This window comes from Aphelocoma coerulescens, chromosome 2, assembly GCF_041296385.1.
Source record: "Aphelocoma coerulescens isolate FSJ_1873_10779 chromosome 2, UR_Acoe_1.0, whole genome shotgun sequence".
NCBI classification, from domain to species: Eukaryota; Metazoa; Chordata; class Aves; order Passeriformes; family Corvidae; genus Aphelocoma; species Aphelocoma coerulescens.
The window spans coordinates 35805113-35832534 of NC_091015.1; the positions used below are offsets into that span (position 1 = coordinate 35805113).

Genomic DNA, 27422 nt, shown 5'->3' on the forward strand with positions numbered 1-27422 from the left:
ACCCCTTCTGCTGGGTGTAACAGTGTGGTGTTTAGCTTTTGCTAAATGCCAGTTGAGGAAAAGAGTGAATGCTTCCTTGTCTATCAGAGATCTTAAACTCTTTAAAGATGTCATTAAGATTTATATACAAATTGGGGCAAAAAATTGGGTTAAAAATATGGACTTCTTTTTTTTTTTTTTCCACTTTGGAAAAGGAGCTATATTTGTATTGTTACAGAAATAATGTTTAATGCCAACACATGTGATAAGGATGGAAATAATTGCAGCACGTTTGTGTCATTTTCTGGGAGGAAGGATAAAAACCAATCACGTATATATGAGTGATAAGTATAATAAAGCAACTATTTCAGAATGAAGGTAGGACAGTTTGGGGAAGTCATTATTCTTATTTTAGTATACTGGTGGCACTTAGGCTAGAAAAGCAAATCTAATTACTTTCAATTGGTGAAGAAGCATCAGTGTTTGAAAGGAACTGATTTTATTTTGCCATGTGGATTGAGAGCAGTATTACTGCATCTGTAACATTAAGAAACTTTTAGTAAGTACTTTTAAGAAAATGTTGATATGTTTAGAAGTCTGAAGGAATTATCAAAAGGTTAATAATTCATCAGCTCTATGATATCAGTGGGCCATGTGTTTGTACATTAGTGCTCTTGCTGAAAATGAGATTTGCTGGCATGTATTCAAAATCATGTTACTAGAATTAAAAAAAAATTACTCTGTGGAATTCTGCTTAAAGCTGGTACCACATTATAAGGAAGATGGAGTTACCCTATGCATGAGCTATATGATCTTGTATATCCCTAATGAAATTTGTCTGTGAGTGTGCTTCTGCACATTACTTGTCCTTTCATTCTAGGATACTTTTTATAATGAAAAGAAGCATTCTGCCATCTTATTTTAATTCTTATTGATAAGGTTCATTCTGTAATGGAAGACTACATTTCTTAAGTGGTTCCTGCATCATTGCTTATTTCCTGAATGTAGTTTCAGTGTGTTACGCAGACCTCTGTTTCTGTCGCAAGGGGAGTTGGAGTACTGTTGTTATTTTATTACAGCCAGTGGGTAATGAAACGAAGTAAAAGATCATGTTGCTATTTAATTGCAGATTGAGTAATTTTACTGCTCGGGAAGCACAAAGTTTGATTTGATTGCTGTATTTGATAAATAAATGAATGTAATTTTTTAGTAAAGTCTCTACTGCGTTTTAAGTGTTGACAATTAAATATTTTTTCTCTTACTAAATAGCAGCTAAATGTTCAAAGTGTGGGATATGAAAAAAACAGTTTTGTGGTGATTAGCTTTAGGATTTTCCTTTTCTTCATTTGCAGTAGTAACCAATAGAATTCTTGCTCTTATGCAAAATTTAAATAATAAATCACTTTAAAGACACTGTTTTCCTAAATTTGTGGTAATTAAGCATGCATGGGCACCTTAACAATCATAAAGAATACCCTTAGTTGTACTGAAGAGGAATGGAGAAACTGAATGATTGAGCCTAGCCATTATTTAAAAGCAGGTACAAATGAGAGTGCTTAAAAAATATATGTATATTTCATCAATCACCAATGTAGTGTCTCAGAATTGTCAGTTTGTGCTCCACAAATTACACTTTGGTTTTGGAGTTGCACAAGGGTTCTTAAGGTCAGTCCTACAACTCAAAAAGTAGGTAAATAGTGTTTTTTATTTCATGTGTATATTCTTTTGTAGTTGATTTGCATGCTGAATGCAAAGTAGAAAAGTGGAGTGCGTATTTGTTGACTGGATTCTACTGAGATAATGAACCTCTAGAAGAAAACCCAAACATTCTCCCCTTCCCTCCAAAAATTGTTCATTTTCAGGGAGAAGAGCTTGTTGCATTTATCTTGAAAGACATTTCTTGAAAAAAAATGCATAATGCATTGAGTTTCTTTTAATCTTTGGTTGCTTCAAGTCTTGTTTTCTTACTTTCCTTCCTAATGGATAGTCTGAAAGAATATCAAGTGTGGCTAGAAAAATAAAGTAAAACAGTCTTTTTCTTCTTGTTTTACAGTTGTAATCTGAGACAATCACATAAGACAGATGACTTTTTAGAATAAAACTCTATAAAATGTGAATTTTGCACTAACAATAATAGTTTCGAAAATGTAAGCTTTCTTGGGTATCTCAGTATTTCTCTCATATTGTTCCCCTGAGTCTGTGTGTGTATGTTTCCTTCTAAACTCAACTGACAAGTGTCTGCTGCTACAATTGTCTCTTCTCATACTGATCTTGCATTTATCCTGTGTGTAGGTTGCTATGGTGTTGATGGAGAGAGTGACTCTATCATGAGTTCAGCTTCAGAAAATTCCACAGAGCCTTGGTTTTGTGATGCATGCAAATGTGGTGTCACACCTAGCTGTGAATTGTGTCCCAACCAGGATGGGATCTTCAAAGAGACTGATGCAGGCAGGTAAGACTGAATAAGTGATGTTTTGAATTTGGTATTCCTCTTATATTTAAAAGATTGGGTTTTTTCCTGTACTTTGTAAAGACTCTGCTCAAGTCTATTGACTTTCAAGTATGATGTAAGTGGGAGGAGAACTTCAAGTTTTGCAGTTCTTTACTGGGTCAGTAATGCCAGGTAATAGGAAAAAGTAGCATAACAAAATTTTATTGAAGGTGTGCTAAAGGTATTCAGACAGACCTGGTATATTATGAGTATTTTGAATTATAAAGATTATATTATTGATTTTTGAGAATATTCTTTGCTTCTTTTTAGGATTGCATTCAGGTCTAATTTGAGAATAAGCAGATTAATTCTCGTGATGTCTTCAATTCCTGTCACATTTGGAGAATAAATTAAGATGTAAATATTAATGATAACTAATTATCTATACAAAAGGCAAAAATTGGATTATCAATGATGTCTGATTTGTGCTTAATGTTACTGGTTTTTGCTGCATAGTTTTATTTGGTTTGTTTTTGTTTTGTTTGTTTTGTTTTTTTTAAATAGACCATGGAAATTAAGGTTTTTCCCCTACACCTTATGGTTGTATAAACTGCAGGTGTGTGGTAATCAGCAACGCTTTCATGTGCTGGGCTTGTCATAAGGTTTTAAAAAACAAGTTACACAAGTGAGTCAAGATTTGTAGTGAATAATTTTGACCATTGGAGGTAGCAGTGCTCTTTTAATACTTCTAGGGTTCAGATCCTTGTTTCTGGTCTGTTGTAGATTCAAGAGTGTATGTGCATCTTCCTTGTAAAGCTTTTACACAGCTAAGCAACTTGTGCTTTTTCAGTTGTTTTCTGTTTTAATGATAATGCTTCTATATGCAAGAAAAATACTTTTTTTAAAGAGTAAAAGTCAATTGTGTAACAAGAAATGTGAGACTTGATACCACCTGGCAAATTTTCTTTCAACCTTTTTATTCTTGTGTTCCGCAAACAATTTAAGCCCTATATATGTGACTTCTCCTTTATCCTACTAGAAACTATAGTCAACATTTTAATAATTGCTTAAAATTATTCTTGTAAAATGGTGGTATGCTTTTGGTTAACCTGGAGGTATTTTCTTTGTTACATAGGTTGTCTGTGCAGAGGCATATGCCTGCCTTGCTGACAGTGGGCGTTATCACAATAATTTATTATTTTTGTTGTGTCTTTACTTGCTAGACAATGTGATATTGCTGTCCTGGATAAATTTGTTCTCCCAGATGAAGAGATTATGTACTAGAAATAAACAAATACTAATTGCAATTTACTAATTCACATTACTAATATGTGAAAATTCCTGTGCTCTCTTTTTATTATTTGTTTATGAATTTGAATTCTCAAGGGTAGGGAGGCACTGTAGACTAAGGGTAGAGTCTTGGGGCAGTGTCTATTATGTTTTCATTATACTCAGTAAACTGCAATCCAGTTCAGTGCTTTTCCTGACATATTAGCAGGAAGAGACTACTGAGTAACAGATTCCTTTAATTCACCATTGCTCTTCATGCCCTTACCACCTTTTAAAAATAAATTCTTCATATACATCAGTGCTAGAAATTACACAAGCCAAACCTAGTCAGTTTCTCTTCATAATCAAATTGGAATAATTTCTCTCTTTCTACATGAAAGGTGAACCATTAGAATAATGAGGTGCTTAATTTTTCAGCAGAAGCCTTTTCACATTAATCTCTCAGTTTCACAAGTATAAATGTGAATTTATGAAATTTTACTTCTCAAAATGCTATTATCCAAAAATACAAATTCTGTCCTTGTTTCAGTATGGAGTTTTTCTTCTTTCCTAATCAACATCTGTCATCATTGCTGCAAGCTAAATGGATGGTAGAGTAACAAGGAAGATTATTCTTCTTTGATTACCCAATTTGTCTTAATTACAAGCTTCTAAAACATGTGCAGCTAAATAAATGAGCAGGAAAATATTTAGAACGGGTATTAAAAGCAGCTGAAGCTGCTTCAGCTGTGAACTTGACTGACTTGTGTATGTTTTTTAATAATGATTCAGGTCTGAGTTCGCATATAGGTGGTTCAAGAAATGAGGCACTTGTGTGCCAATCACACTGAAATGGCAGTTTAAATCTGTAATACTGCAATACTTGGGTGACATGTACTAAAACATTTTGAGAAGGTCAGTATGAAGCAAGCAGCCAGCTGTTGGGTTTATCATAGATAAACTCCTACAGAGTGCAGCAGCATTAAATACACCAGTGGAGCATGAAAAAACTGTGCAAATTAAATTGAGAAAGCAGCTGCTTGTAGAAGATGTGTATCGTTATAGTGAACTTTGGAGGTTACGTTTAGTAGGCTGTATTAAAACTTACTATCAAAAATCTTCAACCAGAACCTTGGAATTTTGTTGAGAATAATTGTGAAGATACATAGCTTCTGTTTATAAAGATTTGTTCTGTATTACACACCTTAAATTAAAGGAAGAGTATGGAAAAGAAGCCTTACAGAATTCAGATGTTTTTTATTTACAAACAAGCTGTCTATTTATCTCAAGGTTACAGGTCTCATTCATTTTGTGTGTGGCATTTTTCTTTTAAAATTATTTTTAATTTCCTTTTGAAAACAAGTACAATATGTTCATGTTAATGAGATACTTACTTTAGTAAATCATAATGTTTACCAAAATGCATATTTAAGCACATACATATGCTTTTTTTAATAGAGGAACATTTTATTAAAGTGTGGTAGTGATTTAGGCCAAGTTATTACCACTCCTGGATACAGCATGGAAGGGCAGAGGCGGTACCTGGTGCTCCATTGCTTCCCTGCAGGGATATCTTGTTCCTCTACTGGTTTTGTGGGGAGTCAGACAGAAGATGTACTTTTCACATACTAATGAAAATAGTCTTTTTTTTTTTTTACATGTAACATTGTATTACGTTAGGGGGTTGTGCTGGCATGCTAGAGTGTTTATGCTGTAATAAAACCAGTGATGAGCTTTACTCCCTTTCTGAGTAGCAAGAAGTTTGGCAGAACACTTGAGTATCTCAGCTTGTTCTCTGGCAGCTAACAGGCTGTCTTATTTGTACTACATTATTTAAAGACAAAGTTGTAACTCAATTAAATTTTCTTTGCATCTTCCTGTGGTTACAGTGCTGGGACCAAATAATTTTGTGGATGTGAAGAGCAGTAGTAAAATTTGTGGAGGCAAAGCAATGCAGTTCTTGCATATAAATGTGTATTTGGGATATACATTATTCTGATTGTTTTAAGTTTATATGTTTCAAAGGGAATTTACTACCTAGCATCTCAAACCTGAGTGATTTAACCATATGATAAAAACTTGTTTTTAAATACACAAGTGAAAAGAGTCTTATCAGATATGACACAATGAGTCAGTCAGTGTTGTGGCTTGTTAGAGCTACTGAAAAATTTCTTACAGAGTGAAGTGATTTAATGGCTTTTAAGTAGTTTCTTACTGGGATTTTTCTGTTACCCAGTTAATGTCTTGGACTGTTTTGGGGGAAAATGGTAAGTAAATAGTCTGTCCACCAATTTTGTTTATTGAAAGACCATTGTTTTCTTTGTAAAGGCTGAAATACAGATGTATTTTTGAGCTTGCTACCGAACCTTTTGTATTTTGCTTTTTTGGAATTTCTGTTTGGATATATGATCCATGAATTACATGAAACTTAATTAATCTGAGTGTGATAAAGCGTTGTAGGTCTAAGGACCATTGATGAGAAGTGTTCCGCTTTGGGAAACCAGGACTACATGGAGCTCCTGAATAGTATAACAATGAGCTTCAGTATTTCTCTCATCTGTAAGGAGCTAGTTAATAACAGTAGCTGTTCTAAGCGCACTTGAAGCCAGGATGTTATTGCTCTGGTATAACTGAATTTTTTTAATTGACCTAAAAAGGAAAGAGGAGGGAGAAGAGATAGGCTGAACAGTGGTAGAAGATTGGAAAAAAGAGCACAGCAGCATGCATGCGGGTTTAAGCAAGTGGTAACAGGTCTGTACTGATTCCCTGGTAAAAGAGACAAGGGAAGAAGTGTTTCTCACATCATCATGAGTCATCTTGAATGCAGGGAGTAGATTCTATTATTTGATTAGAACAGAAGAGAGTTTTAGTCTTCACTAGTGATACATTTACTGTTAAACAGTAATGACTGGGAAGATTGTAAAGTGCTGAATTAACACACTTACTGAGGCTCAAACAGGATATTTCGGCTCAGTTATGTCTGACATCCCTAGTTGTATTACATGTCATGTGGGACTTTCTAGGTTCAAAGTGTTAGCTACAGTCTCTGCAACTGAAAAGCCATTTTCTTGAATATTTTAAGATAACAAAAAAAGAGCAATCTTGACCCTCTGTCTCTCACAGTTTTCTCCCATCTGGTGATTTAGCAAGGAGTAGCAAATACTTCCTGAATTTTGATAAAACAGTAAGATTATTTGGAGTAGTTTGTCTCAGTTAATTTGGGTCATACGTGCTGTGCAGAACAGATTTTGAGTTTGTCACTAACTGATGGTTTGTGACAATGAGCATTGGATCTTTTAGAAAATGTTCATTACATAAGAAGAAAAGGAAAATTTGTCTTCTGCTCCAAGGCTGTTTGGGTAGCTGAGAGTTTCAGGAGGTTAGGAAGATGCCTGTCAAAAGCAGACTTGAGATTGAAGCCTTTACCATTGTGTAAATTACTATACACTATTTAATTACTATACATTAAGGTCCAGATTAATTTTCTGCCCCTCAGGGCTGAAGATTACTCTCCTGTTTGTTCATGGCCAGTGAGGAAGGGAACAGCTAAGTAACAGTCTGTTCATCTGAGTTTCAGATAGGCCTTTCTATAATACTACTCAGATGTGTTTATTACTGAATGCAAGTCCTATCTGTTTGCTTAAAACTAGGTAGTTCTGGTGATACTAACAGGTGTAACTAACAGTGCAAAGTCTGACTGATGCTGTGTTTATGCTATATGCTCAGAGCTCAGTGTTGGTGTGACTACGTATATAATTTCGTTCCTCCCCTTCCTACCCCTTACCACATCATGAAAGTGTCTGTCTGCCTTAGCTTTATAAGTAATATCAAAATCTTCATACACCTTTCATGTTCCTTGAAAAGTATGTGCAGCCCTTGTGAGAACCATCAGAACATAAAGGTGATGGTAGCCCAGCCCTTGATCCAGGCAGGCAGAGCAATCCCAGTGGCTTTGAAAGGCCTTTCTATATGGCTCAGTGTCTGAGCTCCTGAATTCCAAATAGGCACTCTATCCCTGCTTTTAATGTACTTTCCTTCAAACATTTCATCTAGCATCTGCAACATTTACAAGGCACTTTGAAACCTGAAAGTGGTGAGTATAATATAGGATCAAAATGTTGATAACAGTAACCTGATTTTGTCTGCTGTTTTAGGTGGGTCCACATTGTTTGTGCCCTCTATGTTCCAGGAGTGGCATTTGGAGATATTGACAAGTTGCGGCCAGTAACACTAACAGAAATGAATTATTCAAAGTACGGTGCAAAGGTAAGTTTAGAAGAGATGTAGTGCCAATGAGTAGCTGTATTTTATGTTTTTGCATGTAATAGACTAAAATGCATCTTCTCAACTTAATTTTTCTTTTTTATAGCAATTTTGTAGTGAGGTTCAGAACTAAAAATGAGATAAAGTTTGTTAATGGTTGTTATACCATTGTTATTCCCTCCATCCTTCTATCTGTTCCCTTACCACTGTTCTACATAATTTCTGTCACTGTTTTCCCCCAATTTCTCTGATTTTTTACACAGGTGCTAATTTCTTTTGAAGTCAGCTAGTGGCAGATTGACAAAATGTGAATGGAAAGTGAGGAGGATTTGTGAGATGAGAAATGGGAGGTTAAGTTGGTTAAGAAAGGGGCAGATGTACATTCAGTAAGAATTACTTTAGAGTTTATATGTAAGCTAGTATGCATACAAAAAGGCTGTTCCAAAGCAGCCTTTAGCATATGCTAAAGCAACCTTTAGCATATGCTAAACCCATAGCAACATAGGACCCTCAACTTGAGCTGAAAAATGGTTCTGAAGTTAAAAATTGTTTTATATATGTAAATGGTTTCAATCCAGATCAGAAGTAGTCAGGAACAAAGAAAACCATTGCAACGAGTGGAGGACAGCACTCATTAGTTTGCTGAATACTATTTGTATGGCTAATGGAGACAGTGTGGTATCAGGTTAATATGAGGGAAGGTGGTTGGTTGTAAGCCTGCAGCTCTAAAGCTTCATTTCTGCCAAGTCACTTGTTTTCCTGAATGTCAGTTTGTTAAATTCAATGCTAAATGAAAATATGTGGTGCAGTTTTAAAAACGCATGCAATATATAAAACAGATTAAAACACTTTGGATTGCCCATGTTCAACATACCTGTGTCAGGAGCCTGGGCCTGCTGAGGCATTTAGCCTTGTTTAGAAATGTTTGTATAAAAAAATGTTGGGGCAAGCATGCCAGACCCTCCAAACTGTTGTTGAAATAAGTCATGCTCTTTTTTTAATAACATGAGTGATGTATAGGAGCCAGGCAAAGAATGTGGACATCTTTTCTTGCTGTAGTAAGGTGAAAGTGAACTGTACAGGTGAAGAAGACTCATTTCTGCTGCAAAGCTGTAAATGCTGTTTTCTATATCAAGTGTGGAAGTTACAGCTTACTTTGCTAAATTCCTCCCTGCAAAACCACCTTAATATAATAGTGCTTTTAATTTCATTTCTTACCTGTTGTGTTGCAGCTACACAGCTAAAGAGTACCCTTCTAGTGTAGCATATGTGATGTTTTGAGATTCTTCAGTCACTGAGTTTTCCTTACCATTCCTTTCTGTTGTTTAACTTTCTGCATGGAGATATTTTCTCTAGGTGATAGACAGCTTTGCTCTCTATTCAGCAAGTAGGAGGCTAGGAAATGCATGCCTGTATAATTTTAGATCATTTTTATGCACTGGATAGCATCACTGCTTAAGCAGTGCATGTTCCCATTTCCTGCTTGTGTGCTCATCACTCTAGATTGCTGGCACAGGGATTTGGTTTGAAATTGTGCCGAAACAGACTGAGGAATTGATCTGACTGAAAAATAAGTTCTTTGTTTTTTTCTAGGTCATATTAGGGGATGTCAGTTTGTTGTTTTGCGAGTGACTGTGCCTAGAATGCCATAATTCCTTAATTAATAATCTGAAGCCATAATTCCTTAATTAAGTGAATCACAACCTTCTCTACTGATAATTATGATTTTTGAGTATTTGTTTCTGCATTGTCACGTGTTTACTCTTCATTCATTGCTTATCAAAGGACATGTACATAATTACCTATGGTGTTCAGTCATTCAGAGCACTGTTCTTTTATTGTTTGTCCTCTGAACTTGTTGAACATTTACTGAGGAGTGGTGTTGTTTTTTTTTTTTATACCGTGCTTATACAATTAATTGTGCTTTAATTGCTTGGATGGTTTTTAGTTGTTTTGCTGAAGGGGAATGCAAAACATGGAGGTTCATATAAAAATTCATCCAACATGCTGTTTAGATTAATTAAGCACTTTACCATTGCTTGTTGAAAATCAAATTAATAGTGGGAGCTGAGAAAGCATGGAGCTTTAAGTAGTGTCAACTGTTGGGAACATACTTGGTTTCTGTACCACACAGGAGTAACCTACCAGTTTGCTTTTTATATATAAGACGTAAATTATGAAATACTAGGCAAAACGCACCTGAAATATTTACTGTGGCATTTTCCATTCTTCTTTATGAAGGAGTGCAGTTTTTGCGAAGATCCTCGTTTTGCCAGAACTGGTGTATGCATTAGTTGTGATGCTGGCATGTGCAGAGCTTATTTCCATGTGACCTGCGCTCAGAAGGAAGGCCTCCTCTCGGAAGCAGCAGCGGAAGAGGTAGCTATGGAAAGGATAGAATAAAAAACTTCTATTGAAAGCTTATGAAGATGACCTGAAATGGTGGCTTTTTTGTTCACAGACACTGAACTAAGTTTTTTACAGTAGGTAACGAGGCCTGGGCTGAGTAAAGGAACTGTACAGGGAGAGTGCTTCACCAAATCGGCCAATCTGAGCACCTTTTGAAACTGACTGGAAAAAAGGATAGAGAAAGTTAACAAAGAAGTTGGCTTAATAGACTATCAGTCAATATAGACATGAATTCTAACTGTAATTCCTGAACTTCACATAGGGTGACATACTTACCTAGCTGTTTGTGTAGTATAGTCATTTCTGTTACATACCAAATAGGAGACTTGAGAAATTAACTACATTTCTGAGGCCACTTTTTCATGTCTGTTTTCCAGTATTTTCTTCAAATTGTAGTACATATATATGACTTCCCTTGTGGTAACATTAATCTTTGGAATCAGAATGAAAAGCAAGTATTTATAGCCTCCTGATAACTTCTTAATATCTTTTCTTAACAGTTTTTTCTCTGTAATATGATCTAAAGCAATTTAGATTTGAAGTTCCTACTTCTCAATTCATTTTTATGGTATAGGTACTTTTAGGTTGTCGAATTCCATCCTGATATGTATCATTTGGATTAAGCCTGTCATGGTCATAGCTTCATGATTTAACTTTTTGCCTTAGGAAGTAGCACAGGTAACACAAAAACAAGCATTACTTTTACTGTTGATCTTGACAATTCTGTTTCTGAAAACAGTGGATCACTAAGGAATTCATGAAGGAATCACAAAATACTTCCTTCTGTTGGACAGATAAATAGGAAGATAGCACATTGCCTCATTATTGTTGTCCTTAATAGATTATGTGTAAGGTTGAGTCTTCAAACGCTCTGTGTGGATTCTCTCTGGACATATATATCTGCTTGCCTTTCCACCTTAAAATTTTATTACATGTGTTCTGTAATCAAATTTTTAATCAAGGTCTCACACAATCTCATTTTAGGACGCTGCTAATTTTTGAAGTAAGCTGTTGCATAGTGTGAAAATCTAAATTAAAATAAAATGTGCTTGTAAGGAAAGTCTGAGTAAATTTTATTGGTCTATATTTTATAGATGGAGTACAGGAAAATTTGATAGGCAGATAATTTATTAATATTTGTATTACTTTATGAAGGAAGACTGCTTTAAATTTTTCTTAGTCTGTAGGTTCATGATGTTGTTTGTACACTTTTGAAAATACAAAGGCAATAAATGTGTTCCTTAAAGGATGTCTCCTCATGGCTCACGTATTTGTAGTCTGCTTGCAAGGTTTGCAGGTGCTAAAAGTTGCTATAAACCTAGCCATGATAATGTGCAGATACAGTGGAATGAAAAACGGAAAAAAAAAAAAAGATCATTTGAGAGGTGATAAATAATGTGATGGTATAGCCTCCAGAACAGTTGGAAAAACATTAGAGAAACCAAATATATTGCCTTTGATAGTATTCAGAATTATTTTGCACTTGTAGGATTTAATTTAAAAGGCACAGTGAATCAACAAGAAGTTAATGCATGTTATATGTTAAAGGGATTTTTACTTAGGAATTTATTTTGCTGGATTTTTTTCCTGGGAGTGCAAATGTAGTGCAGATATTGACTAGTAGAGAGTTAAATAGTTAATGCATTTAAAAACATACACCTTATATTGTAAATGGCATCAACATGACAAAATTGATTTAGAAACATACTTTTTAGTTGTTTTTAAAAACATGTCCATTTGAACATGGGAACTGATTGCCAGAATGTTTGTGCTGTTCAGATCCCTTTGGCCTTACTTTGTCTTACTTAATTTTCGTTCCTTCCCCTTTGTTTTTTCTGAAACAGGATATAGCTGACCCTTTTTTTGCTTATTGTAAACAGCATGCGGACAGGTTAGACAGAAAATGGAAGCGGAAGAACTACTTGGCATTACAATCTTACTGTAAAATGTCCTTGCAGGAAAGAGAAAAGCAGCTTTCGCCAGAAGCTCAGGTATTGTATTCGTGACACAAATGCCTCTGTATTAATCATCCATGTTGAACAAGACAGAAATTAAGAGAACGTAAAAATGTAATTATTGTTGGAAGTTAAATGGGTAATATATTGATAGTGCATGGTCATTTAACAGTGCAGTGAACTATTTGTAGGGTTTGGTCTCTAAGAACAATCTGTGTCTCTCTATATGTATCTGATATAGTTATATCTCATATATATATTTCAATAAATATCAAATACTAATATCTGTGCTTGTCTGAATTGAAAAATATTACTTAGGTTTTGAGACAAAAAATTGGTAATTTTCATTGTAATCCATAGATTTTCTTTAACATTTTCTTCAAGATTCTGAAGAAAAAAAAGACAGCCAGACAAAAAAATTAGGCATTTTTCTATTTCTATCTAAATTTCCATTTTTGTAGGTCTAAGTGGAATTCTGTGTGCCAGGTGTTTTCATACTAAAGATTTCCAAGGAAAAAAAATAATGTATGCAAAGAAGTGAGTCTGTGCTACATGCGTGGGCATTGTCTGAAAGCCTTAGGCGAGTCTGTATCTCTGTCTAGTGGCAGATCCATTTAAAACTGTTAGTTACTGCATAAGCTCAACTGGTAAATGTCCTGTTGATGTAAAGGTTTCAATCCCTCTGAGGGAATCTGCATACTTTCATACGCTTCAATGTGTGTCCTTCAGGGTTTGTCTTCTGGTTCTGAGGAATTTCTAGCATAGTTTGCTTCACTGCTTAGACTGAACTGCATTCCATGGAAAAATCACACCTGTGCAGAAAAGCAGCTTGTTACCTGAACGAAACTTGCCTAATTTATTTCTAGCAAGTAGCAGATGCTGTAAATAGTGGAAATCATTTATGGGAGAAGACTGGTTTTTTTCTGAAGTGAGAATTATAGTGTAATGATAAGAAATACAGTTTCATATTGTCAAACTTCGTATTTTAAAAAATCTTACCTTTCTAATTCTTCAGAGATCTTTGAATAGGAGAAGAGAATATTAATTTAAACTGACCTATGCTGTTGAGAATGAGCATGAGCAAACTCGTACTGTAGAAGAATTTTGAGTGCAATATTTCTATGGGGTATTGAATTTCATGTAGCTTGATGTAAAACTGATTTAATACTTCTTGCTGAATATACTCAGCTCTGAGTTATATGAAATGCACCTGTGTAGTGGAGGCATTACAATGAGTACTACCCAAAGTAATGGTAAGTGCTGGTTGTGCAGTATCAGTTTGGATCCAACAGGCCTTATTAGCTCTGTTTTCAGGCATGTGTTATGCAGTGCTGATAATGCTGATAAGTTCCCAGCATTTTCCTTTCTCCCTCCTCTTTTCCCCAAATCAAGACCTTGCAATTTTTTAATCTAAATTATTTGGATTAAATTTTTGGAAACTGAAATAATGACTGCTGAACACTGCAGGTGGAGTTACTTGACATATTGTTATAGGCACCTTGATATAGGTATGATAACTTGCATACATTTTGTACAACCACGTGTTTTCACTATTGGTGGCTTTGGTATTGAACCATGGTGGCTGTAGGTGGACCTGTTGCCTGCTGCTATGGTTCCAAGAAAAAAGCCACTGAGGTCAGAGCTGACCTGTAAGCCATGTTTCCTGTGTTTCTTGGTCACTAATGTTCAAGACCTAGTAAGGTAATGTGTTAAACTGTCTGCAATACTACCTTCAATGATTCTGTTTGAAGTCAGAGATGTTCCTTAACTACAGTGTGTATGTATATGCACACTTCTTGCTTTTGTCTCAGGAGTATCTCACACCATATGGTGGGGCAGTCACATTAGTTTAGTTTCTTCTTTGTGCAGGCAAGTAAACAGCTTCAAACTGATAGTCAGCTGGAGTTTTGCTTCTGAAGGTTTGTATGTTGATGTCATTTTCTGCCAGAATTGCCACTTCATAGAGTTCCCTCAAGACAGTGTTTTCCAACTGTCAGTAATAGCTCGATCTTCTGGGGTAGATCTCCCAGATGGTCACAAATATACAGATGTCACCAGCAATATATATTGTGAGCTTCTCTTGTCTACTTCACTTCTGTTTGGATTGTGTTTTTGACAAATTATAATCAGCAAATTTAACATTTATAAAGAGAAGTGGCATTGTGAAAGGAGTTCTTACAAAAGTATGTCAAATATGGTAATAATGCTCTTCATCAACTTTTTTTGCTCACATGGATGCCAATTTAAAGTATATCTAAATGCATATGTGGTAGTCAACCAAAGCTTTTACCAGTAGTGAGTTTTCACAGTCCGGTCAAATTATCATTATCAGAAGGTGTTGTCTCAAAGCCAGCAATCATCTGTTGCTTTCATCAATAGGGAAATCTCATCAAGAAATGTGTACGTAGCTCCAAAACCTAGTGAAAGGATAGTGTCGTTTGTGTGTGTGCTTTGAAGTAAAATGGAATGTCTGTAGCAATGTCTGTTTTTTGAGATGTGGTGTTCTGGAGTGAAAATGACCTTGATTAGATTGTGCAGCTTTTAAAATGAAAAGAAAATGCGGATGTGTTCCAAATTATAACAAAACTAATTTTGAGTTGTTCCTTGATGTTTTTAACTTGTGGAATTCTTCATTGCAGGCTCGCATCAATGCCAGGCTGCAGCAGTACCGTGCCAAGGCGGAGCTGGCCCGCACCACCAGGCCACAGGCCTGGGTTCCCAGGGAGAAGCTGCCGCGGCCGCTGACGAGCAGCGCTTCAGCCATACGCAAGCTTATGCGCAAGGCCGAACTGATGGGAATCAGCACAGACATCTTTCCAGTGGATACGTCGGATACGAGTTCCAGTGTTGATGGAAGAAGAAAACATAAACAACCAGCTCTCACTGCTGACTTCGTGAATTATTACCTTGGTAAGGGTGGAAATGCCTTATTTTTGTCAATGGAAAGGTATCACTTTGCTGCATTGTGTTATGCTATTTAATTGGCTTTTTTATTTTCATTGTATTTAATTGTTTATAGTAGATAAATGTGGATTATGACTTCATTTTAAGTCAGGTATATTATTTCTTGGAGTCTCTGTGTACACAAAGTTTTTTTTTTTTAAAGACATTTCAGAAAAGAATAAAATCTTTCAAGTATAAAGAGGAGACTAAACTGTCTTTAGGAAGGGAGTAGGTAACTTTTGGTATAATATTTTTTCCTTAAATTGTCCTCCATTTCTATGTGGAATAGCATGACTTTTTGACTGCTAGATCCTGATCAAAGTTCATCATTTTAACTACAATATTTATGCAGCAGTATAAAAATGCTTTGACTGTTCATTCTACTCTGTGTAATAAACCCATAGGCCATAGTTTTGTATTGTTACGGTTTTTCATTTTCGATTGCTTCACTTTTTTTTAGTGCATAACACTTGAAAATGTATATTCCAGAACAGAAAATGACGCGATTTTCTTTTAAATAGAGAGAAATATGCGCATGATTCAAATCCAGGAGAATATGGCTGAACAGAAGAATATCAAGGATAAGTTAGAAAATGAGCAAGAAAAGCTTCATGTGGAGTATAATAAGGTAAAGAAAATGGGGTGATAAACCATTGTACCATTTTAGTATTGCTGCTGTTTATTTTGATAGAATTTTTCTTTCCATGGAAAAAGATTAGGATGAAAATGAAAGATGCAAACTATTGATCTGTTAAAAGTAATATTTAAAAACATATTTCTTCTTTTAAAAATACTCAGTAGTCTTTCTTCTCCTGTACAAGTAGTATCAATTTCTAAAATGTGATACTTTGACTGGACACAAGTTCTTTGGCTGACCCCACTGAGAGCTCCGCTAACAAATTGCACATGGACTTGTTTGAACCTGCATGATTCTCTACTTGGAGCCCTACTTGATAATTTAAACCTAGGATACTCAAACTGTTATTTATTTATTTATGTCAACTGCAACTCCAGTTGGGCTTAGATTTAATGACTAGTTTTTTAGACAGAAATTATCAGTATTCACACCTCCGTAGTGTCCTCTGCATGCTTTTTAGGGTATAACAAATTTGATGCCCATAAGTTATGGCATTGCTCCCCCAAAATGTTGCTAATATATTTTTTTTATTAACTCATCATTATGACTAAAAAAGAATTTTGTGCATTTTTATCAAATGAATGTTTATTTTAATAATTAAACATTTTGAAACATTGATATACTGTACCTTTTGTGACGGATAACATGCTGCAATTCTTGCTGAATTCAAGGGCCTGTTAAGTGTTAGTTAATGATGACAAAAAATGGTGTTGCTACTAATTCCTAAACTGTTTGGTGTGTGTTTTAAGTGAGAACATATGGAAAATGTAGCAGCAGATCCTTGTGAACTTCCCAAAGATGATAAAGGCAAAGGAAGTTGTGCCTGGGGCTTTTAACCAAATTAATAGTTACCTCCCAAAATGTACAACCTAACAGTTAGTGCCAGGAGAAAAAAACAACCTTTTTTTTGCTTGCATCCTTTAATTTTAAATTTTCTGTGAGCGTGGCAAAAGAGAGTTTTAATTCATTTATATGTTTGCGTGTTATAATCTTGCTGCCTACAAGATTATATATGTTGTATGGACAACACATAGAAAGTACTGCTGTATTTTAGTTTTGCTTTCCATATGACTTTATGAAACCTTATATCCATGCTGAAATGCTTTAAGTCTTTACGAAACAAGTGGCTGCTCTGGTTTTTGTCTTAGTTCTTTTGAATTACTGAATGGTTGTACTGATCTCAGCTATATTGATATCAGTTTCATTGTTTTTCTATTCCCACGATAAATTAATGCACCCTTGATAAGTAAGAGGTTGAGCAAATTTTATTAAATAACTGTTTTAACGGATTTCCATTCCTGTTGCTTTTTTTTTTTTTTTTAAACTTTTCAGCTGTGTGAGTCCTTGGAAGAGCTACAAAATATGAATGGAAAACTGCGAAATGAAGGGCAAGGCATTTGGGCTCTGCTGGGTAGAATCATTGGACAGGTTGGTTGGTTCCTTGCCCCCCTTTACAGAAAAAAACAGCAGAACAGGTTTTCCAAGAGTAGGCTGTTTTGTTTCTCTCTGCCACTTCTATGGCCAAATAAATTTATTTGATTTGATCAGACCCAGGCTTTACTCAGGGGATAATGCTTCCTGATTGAAGTACCTAGACTTCTGCAAACCACCTACTGGGAATGTGTAGCTTCATTTTGTTGTTGCAATAGTGTTCTTGTTTGCAAAATTCTTTCATTTGGTATAAGTGATTGACCTGTCATTTGTGATGAATCTTAGCATGAGGCATGAGTTAATCCTACTGTTTTTGTCTCCAGTTGTCTTTAGTTACTGTAGGCTTCAAATGAGAAGTTAACTCTTTATGGCTTTTATAAGATACAAATCCTTTTAAATGCAGTATTTATGTAATAGTGTGTAACTAGACGGAGGAGAATATGTTGATTGAATGAATATAAATATCTAGGACAACAGAAGATTTGGGTTGCTTCCTGTTGCCAGTAATTATCTTTGTTCCCACTGATATGGGAAAAAAGAGAAGTGTAGATTTTTGCAGTGTTTTCAATATGTGTTTTATGTCAGAGGTATTAAATGTCAATGGACATTTTGGATGTGAGAGGGAGATTGCAATAATTTCCAGTTATGATTTGATATTGAAGAAACTGTTCATTGTGAAAATGCAGAAATACAATTATTCACAATTTTGGCATGCCCTTTGTTACTGCTGAGTTTGTGCTGCTGTTCAGAAAATGAACCTTACACTTTCTTTATGCAGTAATAGTTCCTAAGATATGCAACCTTTTACTAGTTCTATTTGTCCGCCTGCCTCTCCTACTTGCAAAGAAGAATTCTTGCATAACATATCTTTTAAATCTTTTCCTTTGAGTAAGTATTTGCAGAGATATTTCCTGATGCAAATGTTATGAAATTTGAAAAAAAAAAAAAAAGAATGAAAAGCTGAGTAGAATTCATTTACACAGCTTGCATGACATTTTTTTTCCAGTTGGTTGAACAGATGCAGACCCATGGGGCTGCTGAGAAATGACTTTGATAGATGGTTGCTGTCTGAGAAGCCAGCATACTGCAGATAGTAGAAACCCAACGAGAGTCTCGTCTGCTTTGTGAAGGGCTTGGTCCAATAAGATAATTTTTCTAATTAACCTGTCGAGCACCAGTGTAGCTGCAATGCTGGGGAAAATAAACTGCCTCAGTGTTCTGTCACTTTCATGAATTTGCCTTTGCTTGTTTCAGCTTCCTAGAGAAATGCATCCTTGTCCATCTCTATATTGGAAGCTTGAAGAAAGATTCTAAAAGCCAGTCTTTCCGTGTGTTTCTTACTGAATTGAAAAAATGTCTCTAAGATTACTTTATATTACAGAATCATATTGGAGTAAATGTGTAGTCTGTAAAACAGCTAGCTAAGCAATTTCCCACTCATTATTATGTGTCTCGCTCTTCATGCATTGAGATTAGAGGAATATTCTTTAAAAGTGTCAAGACTCATGTGTACTGCATTTGTTCAAATCCAATAGAAATTGAACATACCAGCAATTTTACGGGCTCCAAAGGAAAGGAAACCAAGTAAAAAGGAAGGAGGAGCACAAAAGGCATCTACACTTCCGGCAGTACTTTATAGGCAAGTAATTAAACTTTGACAGAATAGATACAGCATCCAGCAAGTTATAGTTTCAGAATTGTTTGCTTCAGTGTTTAATTAACCAAATGCTTTACTGTTTTCTATACGTTTTACTTACTTTTGAATGCTAAGTTGAACAGTGGTCAATTCTTCACCCTACCACACGAGTAAAACTTGGGTGTTTTTGCTAATTTGACAGCAGTGCTTTAAGGACAAAGCTAACTCGTTGCATCTGAAGTTTTTTTGATGTCAAAACTAACTGATCACTTTGTTTTTTGAATGCAGTCCTCTGAGTGCATGATTTTGAGAACAGTGATGATGCTGTTCAGTCACGATTCCTTTATGCACAAATCACTTGTCATATAAGACTTTTTGCTCATGCTAAATGTCCCTACTTCTATTTTTATTAATTCCCAAGGTTATGAAATGTATTCACTTACTCTGTCATACATAGTTCCACCTTTTCCCCTCTTCTGTAAGCTGTGAAGCTACTGACTGGGTTTTTATTAAGCCTAATAGTGGGACGTAAACTAGGATCCCAGACTGTGACTGTGCAAAACACATCATCTAGGATCATCTTTTCTCACCACGGCTGAGAAGTGACATGGTCTATTGTTTATCTAGAGAGCAGCAGCCAGGCATCCAGCCACAGCAAGTAGTGTCTTGCCCAGCTAGCATGCTAACTGAAGAGGATGATTTACATAAGCAAAAGTTAATTTTAGTGCTGCAAGAGGTAGAAATCTTGAAAACGTGGCAGTGATCTGAAGATTTGGCTATTTAGATGTACACAGATAACTGGAGTCATGCTTCACTAGTTTTGTTTCATTCAAATGCACTCAGTTCCATGTTACAGTGCAATCAGTGAACACCTATCTTTTCAAAATAACTAAGATTTCAATTCCACTAAAATAATAATAAAAAGGAAATATAATTTCTGATTAGTTACATTGCCCAGTGTAACAGCACCACAGACCTATTTCAGGGTAATTAATAAGTGTATGATTGATTGTTAAGAGTGATACTAGCAGTATAATTTTCTGTTTAAGTATTTGTTGTATTTTGTTTCCACTTGCTACTGGTACATTTTGCTGAAGTATTGAGTGATTACTAACTTGTTAGAAGCCCTCAAAAATTTAAATTGAAAGCCATTTTTTGCTAAATCTTATTAGGAGCCTTTTATGATTTTATTGTACTTGGATAGAAGCTCCTTAAACCCTTCCGAAATTACTCCACAATTACTTCAAAAAGTAATTATGCACATAAACGATACATTCAATTTGAAGTTGCCACATGTTTGTATTGAAACTGGGGAGTGTGCTGGGGTGTATTGTTTATTCTTTATGAATATGTAATTATAATGCTTTTCTGCTACGTACATGAAAAGTTGTGGAATTTGCAAGAAGAACCATGATCAACACCTACTGCTGCTGTGTGACACTTGTAAACTCCATTATCATCTTGGTTGCCTCGATCCACCTCTTACAAGGATGCCAAGGAAGACCAAGAACAGTTACTGGTAAGAATGCAGTTGATGTGTTGTCTTGTGCTGTCTCTGTACTTAAAGTAGGATGTAAATATGAATAGATTTGAAAATTCTGAGTGGATTACACATTGCTTTAATGCAGTTTGAACAGAAATTTTTTATTTTCAGGTTATTAGCAGTGATGTTTCAAGGTTAAAAAAAAAAAAAGAGTTGTAAAGATTTTCTCATTATTAGCCACTACGTAAAAATAGGTTATAGTTGTAATTTTCTTGGGTTTTGAGTTCATTTGTGATTGTTACTGCTGCAATATAATAGTGGTAGCAAATTATAGGTGAATACTTTTGGGAAATGGAAGACTCGGTTTTCTGTTTATGTTAGGACTCAGATAAGCGACTCTCTGTCTGGATCTTCAGGCAAATACTTGTAATATTTTAAAATAAACTTAAAAGTAATAGATCTGTTTATTGCAAAATGGGAAGTGCTGGGTTTACTGCTGTCTTATGACTCAAATGTACAATGGCAGAAGTATGTTCATAACTGTACTTATTGCAGTTACATTTCCATGAATTAAAGTTCTTTCATGCCTGCAGAGCAAAACAAAAGCTAAGTGGTACAATGGAGAAACGGTAAGGTGGCAAAGATGCTGATTTCCAAACTGTCGTAAAATTAGCTTGCTCTGCTCTGTAGTGTTAGCAACCTCCATGTTTAAACTGCTCTGAAATGTGTTAGAACAAGCTCAGAAACAGTTTGTAGCTGGCAAGAAGTTAGTGTACAGCATCTCAAGGAGTCATTCATCACCTTGTCTGAATGTTAAGGTACCAAATCAGAATAGTATAAGTATTGCTTCTAAAAATACAGTAAAACTATTTTAATAGAAAAAGATTACCTTCTGTTTTTCTTCATATATCTAAATTTTTGTTCTTAAAGAACTTGCATAAAACATTTACTTCAGCCATCTCTTTGGTTAGTTTTGAAGATTGCGTGCAGAACAAGATGGCCAGTACATGAAATGGGAGGCCTCTCTTTTTTATATCTTAATGTGACAAAAACTGTATTTACCTCAATAAATTTCCTTAGTAAATTAATAGAGATTTTTTTTAAAAGATTAAAATCTCAAAAAGGTTTTCACCATCACTAATACTTTCCTGAACCTAATATTCCTTTAATTATTTAATGCAGTGTGTGATGTGAGACTTTAGATCTCTTTTGTCAAATTTGCCAAGTAGATATTTTACATGGAAGCTTTTTTTTTTTTTAATTTTTAGATAGCTTCTCCATTTGCACAGGGGATTTGATTTTTGTTCTGCTTTTAACGAAGTTGAAAAGGCTTACTAAAAGCTATCAGTCCAAAAGATGTAAGACTATAATTCTCAGTAGCTGTTAAAGGCAGGATAGGTCAGGTTAGGTAGTAAAGCTCTTTCATTTCAAAGCTATAACTTATCTTTGTTGTGAATTTCATGCTTCAGTGATATCTCAGATCACAAACTTGGCTTTTACTTCTAATTAGCTCAGCCATATTCTGGAGTGTGAGATGATAGCAGACAAATTGAGCTTCATTGATTGCATCCTTTTCATCATTGAACATTCCTTTATGTATTCTTTTTCAGGATCAGTAGAGAGCATACAGAACAGACCCTTAATCCAAGTTCGAGTTCAGCAGGTTTTTCCTCCCCTGCTGTTTTGAATACAGTTTTTATCTTTTGATTAAGATATGAAGAAAAGTGCATTTTTTTTAGATGGGGGCCATGTACTTTTTGGATATTTGTATAGGATATAATAGGAACTTAGCAAAAAAATAAAAGAAAATTGGTATAGTAGGAAATTCCTTGAAACACTAGGCAGGTTGAAAGACTTCATTTGTGAGTGGTTAAAAACAATGAGTTTAGTTCTCTTATAAAATAGTAATCAAGAAACAATTAAAAATGATTGTTTGGGGTTTTTTTCTGTTCCATTATCATTGCTAATAATTTACTCAGAATAGCTAACTTGAGCCCTTGCCAAAGTTTTGAGGATTACGGTCATGTACTTTACCAGTATATGTTTATTTAAACAATGAGTACTTTAACATGAATTTATTCCCTAAACTTCATCCTTTTTATTGTGTTTGAGGATGTCAGGTGATTCAGGTTATGTGTGTGATGCTACATAGGCTAATTTATAGTTATACATTTTGTCTGTTTCATGCTCAGCATTTAATAGTTTAAATTACAGTTTACCAAAAAGGGTTTTAAAATTGTTAAATTAAATCCAGTATTATATGTTAATAGTAAGAGAAAAGAATTAAATATATTGTGTATTTAAAAGCTAAATTGTTAAAGAAAGCACAAATTATATTTTGTTATCTCAGTGTTTCTAAAATTTAAAATGAGCTAACAGTTTTAGTCTTAGCAAAATCATAGTAAGACTTTAGACCTGCTGAGCACCAGTGTTTCACAGCTTACTAGTTTAACTGGCTTAAAACACTTAACATTTAAGAAGTTTTCTTGTTTGGAGGCCTGACAGTTTTCTTCAAGGTAACAGTTATAACGTCTTACACATCAGTTTGTACCATAGTAGATTCAAAGCCTGTCCTCATTTCAAATGGATTTGAGATGAAGAGCATAGGAACTATTTTATGTAAGAATACATTAAAGCATTAATTTATGCCTGTTTTGATGCTGTGCTTTCAAAGTAGAAGCATAAAATATCCTGAGTTCAAAGAATCAAGTCCAACTCCTAGATCGGGAGTTTTAACCGTACACTGAAATGCTGTGGTTTACTTTCATTTAAAAAATTGAAATTTTCAGTTTCCTAGAAATCCTATTGATTAAACAGTTGAATATCATAATACTAAATCTTACCATTCTTGCTGGCAACTTGTGTGCTTTTATGCTCCTGACCATTCTGGACGGATTGGGAACTGTGCATTTTCCTGGTAGAGAATGATCTTAACTTCTACTAAGGCAATGCACAAGTGTTGGCAGACTATATAATGAATCTAATTGTAAAATATTGACATTTTCTTTAAAAAAATACTTGGGAGGTACCAAAAAGGATTAGCTCTTTCTACTGGAATGAGATTGCTGAAAAGCAGTGATAACTTCTGGTAGCATATGAAATACTAGGGACTGAGATGGACAAAACAAGGACTAATGGTTGTATTATGCTTGGTTGTTTTTATTTTTGTTCTAGAAGGCCAAGTTATTTTAGTGGTGACTGCTGTGGGGAGTACTGGCCACAGGACAGAATGAGCTGTAGAATTCCTGACCAGTAGTCCCATGAACATTCATGCAGTATCTGGATTTTCATCCATATTCCTGGCCTCATTCATTCAGTACTGATCCAGCACCTCTTCAAATGTTTTTTCATCCTGGGTCACTGGATAATGATATAAAATTATTAACTTACATAAACTTGAGTGGAATATGACATACATATTTTTATGTATTTGTAATTTGTCCTATTTGAAGATGTTCGGGTCATTGCAAATGGCAGGGTTTTTTTGTTATGCTCTGTATCTTCACACTCTGTAAGGTGCTCTTTGAAGCTTTTTGACAACTATATTTGGTTCATATATACTGTCTTCTATCTCCAGAGCGTGTCATCTTAAAGCTGTGGTCCATGTTTCTTGAGTTCAAAGTGGCTTAATCCTTTGTAAACATTGCGAGAGGTGGTTTGTCAGAGAGTATATCTGTGAGACCTGCGTCTTCCTTATTGAAAACAAGCCCCACTCTAAGTAACTGTACAGTTTTCCTTTTTAAATACCGAGGACAGAACTGTTTTCTGAAAGCATGGTAGTGGTATTTGCTAAGCCATGTAAATACACTCTTTCCCAACTCACTGCTACTGAGTTGATTTGTGACATGGGAAGTAATCTCTGATTCTTGTACCAAGTTAGATTGAAAACACAACAAAATCACACAATTTGTTTTTTCTTCCGTAGGTTGTTAGTGCTTAATCAAAGACTTTCTGTATGATTAAGAGATTTCAAATCAGTACTGAGATTTCTTTATGGAACAAACACTTCCAATAATTCTAGCAGTAGGCACATTTTAGAAGTAGGCATATTATTGCCTGCTACCAATTTTCTCTGTGGGTCAGATTAGGCAAGTCCAGACTAAAAGCAAAACAAAACCTGTGAGCTGAAAGTTGATTCTTTGGCACCATTTCTTCTGTAATTTTGTTTATGTTGCATAGCAATGCTTGCTGATTTAGAGGTAGTTGAAGATTATTTCAGTAGTTCTAAAGGTGACCTGCTGTGATAGGTTCTCTGTTCACTGCTTGTGCTTGAAGAGCTGAAATGAAGTGAGCATGACTGTGGCATAGCCAAACAGAAGTGCTATGTCTGTTTTCTATGACTATATTGGGATTAAACAGCAAAATGGGAAGAGTACTTCAAGTTCAAGAACCATGTTGAAATAAACTATAAGAAGAGCTGAAAGGAGATTGTTTCCAAGTCAGAGGAGTGTGTGTCTGTAACAGCTTTTCTGTGGCTCTGTGGGAGCTAACAGCCAAACTGCTTTGTAGTTGAAGCTTGTCTGTTTTGTAATAGGGATGATGAGACATGGTTGACTATGATAGTAGAGCCTATTCTGGTAAATCAAGAGGCTGCTTGTAAGTTCATGTTTGTAACTCCTTTCCTGCTTTACCTTTGGTATATTTGTGAAGTTTTGTTCTGTGATTCACACAACACCCTCACCCCCATCATAGTATGATTTTGCTTTTCTTTTCTAGGTCTACCTTTTTTGTAATTTTGATTACTCTCACATTTGCACAACCTGTTTCAGAGCAAGCTTGTTCATAAAAACAAAATTTAAGGAACTTGCATGCCGTGCCTCATCTTTTGATTGAGATGTTTCATGTCTTCCTCAGTAACATTGAAGTTAAAATGCTTCACTTATAATATTTAAATAGGATAATAGTGAAAATTCAGGACTTTACTGATCTGCATGGGTATTTTCTGTGGAACTGTCTGAACACAGGTAGCAGAAATATGGTGTCTTTCCCTTGTAATAGAGAGAAACAGGAATGATTTAAATCATATATGCAGGGTGGTAGATCCAAGAAACTGGGGTCCCAATTCCAAATATTGTTGTAAAACCCTATGACTATTTGTTTGTCTTATAAAAGCTTTATTTTTAGTGCAGCTCTTTAGTTACTGAAGCTTTTTTTTTACTTTATATATAGCACATATTTTTGCCATAATAATGGGCAAAATAAACGCTTTGTAAGAACTGTTCATCATAGAATTTTCGAACATTTTCATAGGTATTGCTTACATCTGCATAAGCAGATCATAGTAATTACTTTCAATTGTGCTTTCCTGTACATAAATTAATGACATGACTGGTGCTGCAGTGCTATGGAGGGCCGTGCTCTCTGATGCTTACCAAATAGAAATTCACCTTAAAGCTTTGGGTTGCATGACTTGAAGACAATGTATCCTAAAAAAATAAAGAACTCAGAGTAACTTTTAGCTAAGCAGGCATGCAAGATTTTGAGGGAATATTGTTACTTAAAGCTTCTCTCTGCTTCATCATTGGAGTGCCTTTCTCCCAATATCTTAAAACAGTAGTAGTTTGATCTGTGTGCCTTTATTTACTTAAGTGCTTGTGAATATGTATTTGCGTGTGTATACACAAATCTATGTAAACATATGACTGTAAAAAGTAGCATTGTGAAAGCTATTGTACCTTATATTTTTCTGTATTCTAGTGTCTTAAGGCCTAGAGGTGTTAACAAGTACTCTGTGTGTGACAAACCGAGGCTTGTAAAGAGGAGTGCGCTCATTTTAAGAAGCGCAGGGAACAAAACCCCAAATAAGCTACTCCTTTTTCCCCCACCCCTTCTGATAACGGAGGAATAATAGGGAGAGATTTACTAAAATCACGATAACAACAGCAGTATTAATAGCAAAACGTATACAAGAGAGAGTATTTTACCTCTCGTAAATTCACCTCTGGGAGCAAACAAAAATGTTTCCCAAAAATAGTGCTGCCAGTATGGTCTCTGGACAAAGGCTTTAAGCTGAGGAGAGCCCTTGCAGCTTAACATTCCCTTGTCCCAGTCTGAGGAAACCAGCAGAGAACTAGGATGAAACTCAGAAGCCAGATCGCTGGCATTGTGCTTCCCTCTGTTTCTCCAGGCTGCTGCGCTCAGCTGCGTTTGGCCGCGTTTGCCCAGCTCTACTCAGACCCCCGCGGCCGGCCCTGGCACCACACCACCAGCTCTGGATGGGGTTTTGGGCTCTGTCCGGCTGTGCCAGCTCAGGTGGGGGTTTGGAATGGAAAGGGGACCACCAGTGGTGGAGAGGGGGCTGGGGCCGACTGATCCCAGCACCTTCTCTCTGGAGAGATCCAATCAAGATGGCAAGTTTTTAGTTTCTGGCGCTCAGCTCTTGCTGCTGCACCCACGCCCCCAGTGATGATGTGTGTGGTATGGAATTAAAAAGTGCTAAAAACTCCGTCCCCCTTTTCTCTGTAACCCGGACAAGAAGGAAGAATACAGAAATATACTCTTGTATGCTGGCCCAAAACTCTTTGAAAAGTATGTGAACTGACTTCCTTGTGTTTTGGCTACTCATAAAGATTCCATACTTCCATGAGAGAGGGGAGAAACTGTTATCTTTCCTGCAATCTACCCTATTCTGCTTTTCTAGACCAGCAAATATTCCAAGTACTTTCATGTGTCATATGTACAGTGGTCTTAAGTGCTTTTGAGATAAAGATGATGAACCTTCAACATTATAATGTAGCCACAATTATCTAAAATTTACATATGAAGAAGTTAAAGGAGAAAGGTCTTGAGTTAGTCAGGGTTACACTGATCTGTTACCCAATCCATGACTAGTTTCTCTGTATTCTGACTTGGTAGCCACTGGTCTGTGTAGCAAACCATGATGCCTCCAGGCGTCTTTGGTATAGCCAGGAGAGATCTGAGATTATACTGCTTGGATTACTCTGAAAGAATTAGAAAGCATGGAAGGTTAATGGACTTGATATTGT

At 35.6% G+C, this 27422-nt stretch overlaps 1 protein-coding gene across 1 annotated transcript in view; it reads left to right on the forward strand.

Annotated features, from left to right (window-relative positions):
- Positions 1 to 27422, forward strand: part of LOC138106435 (PHD finger protein 14-like) — a 163578-nt gene that overhangs the window by 25517 nt on the left and 110639 nt on the right. Inside the window, 9 exon segments of the mRNA XM_069007025.1 lie at positions 2272 to 2431; positions 7834 to 7945; positions 10184 to 10321; positions 12196 to 12342; positions 14946 to 15216; positions 15771 to 15877; positions 17219 to 17314; positions 18853 to 18956; positions 20341 to 20472. Of these exon segments, the coding sequence (XP_068863126.1) occupies positions 2272 to 2431; positions 7834 to 7945; positions 10184 to 10321; positions 12196 to 12342; positions 14946 to 15216; positions 15771 to 15877; positions 17219 to 17314; positions 18853 to 18956; positions 20341 to 20472 (1267 nt within the window).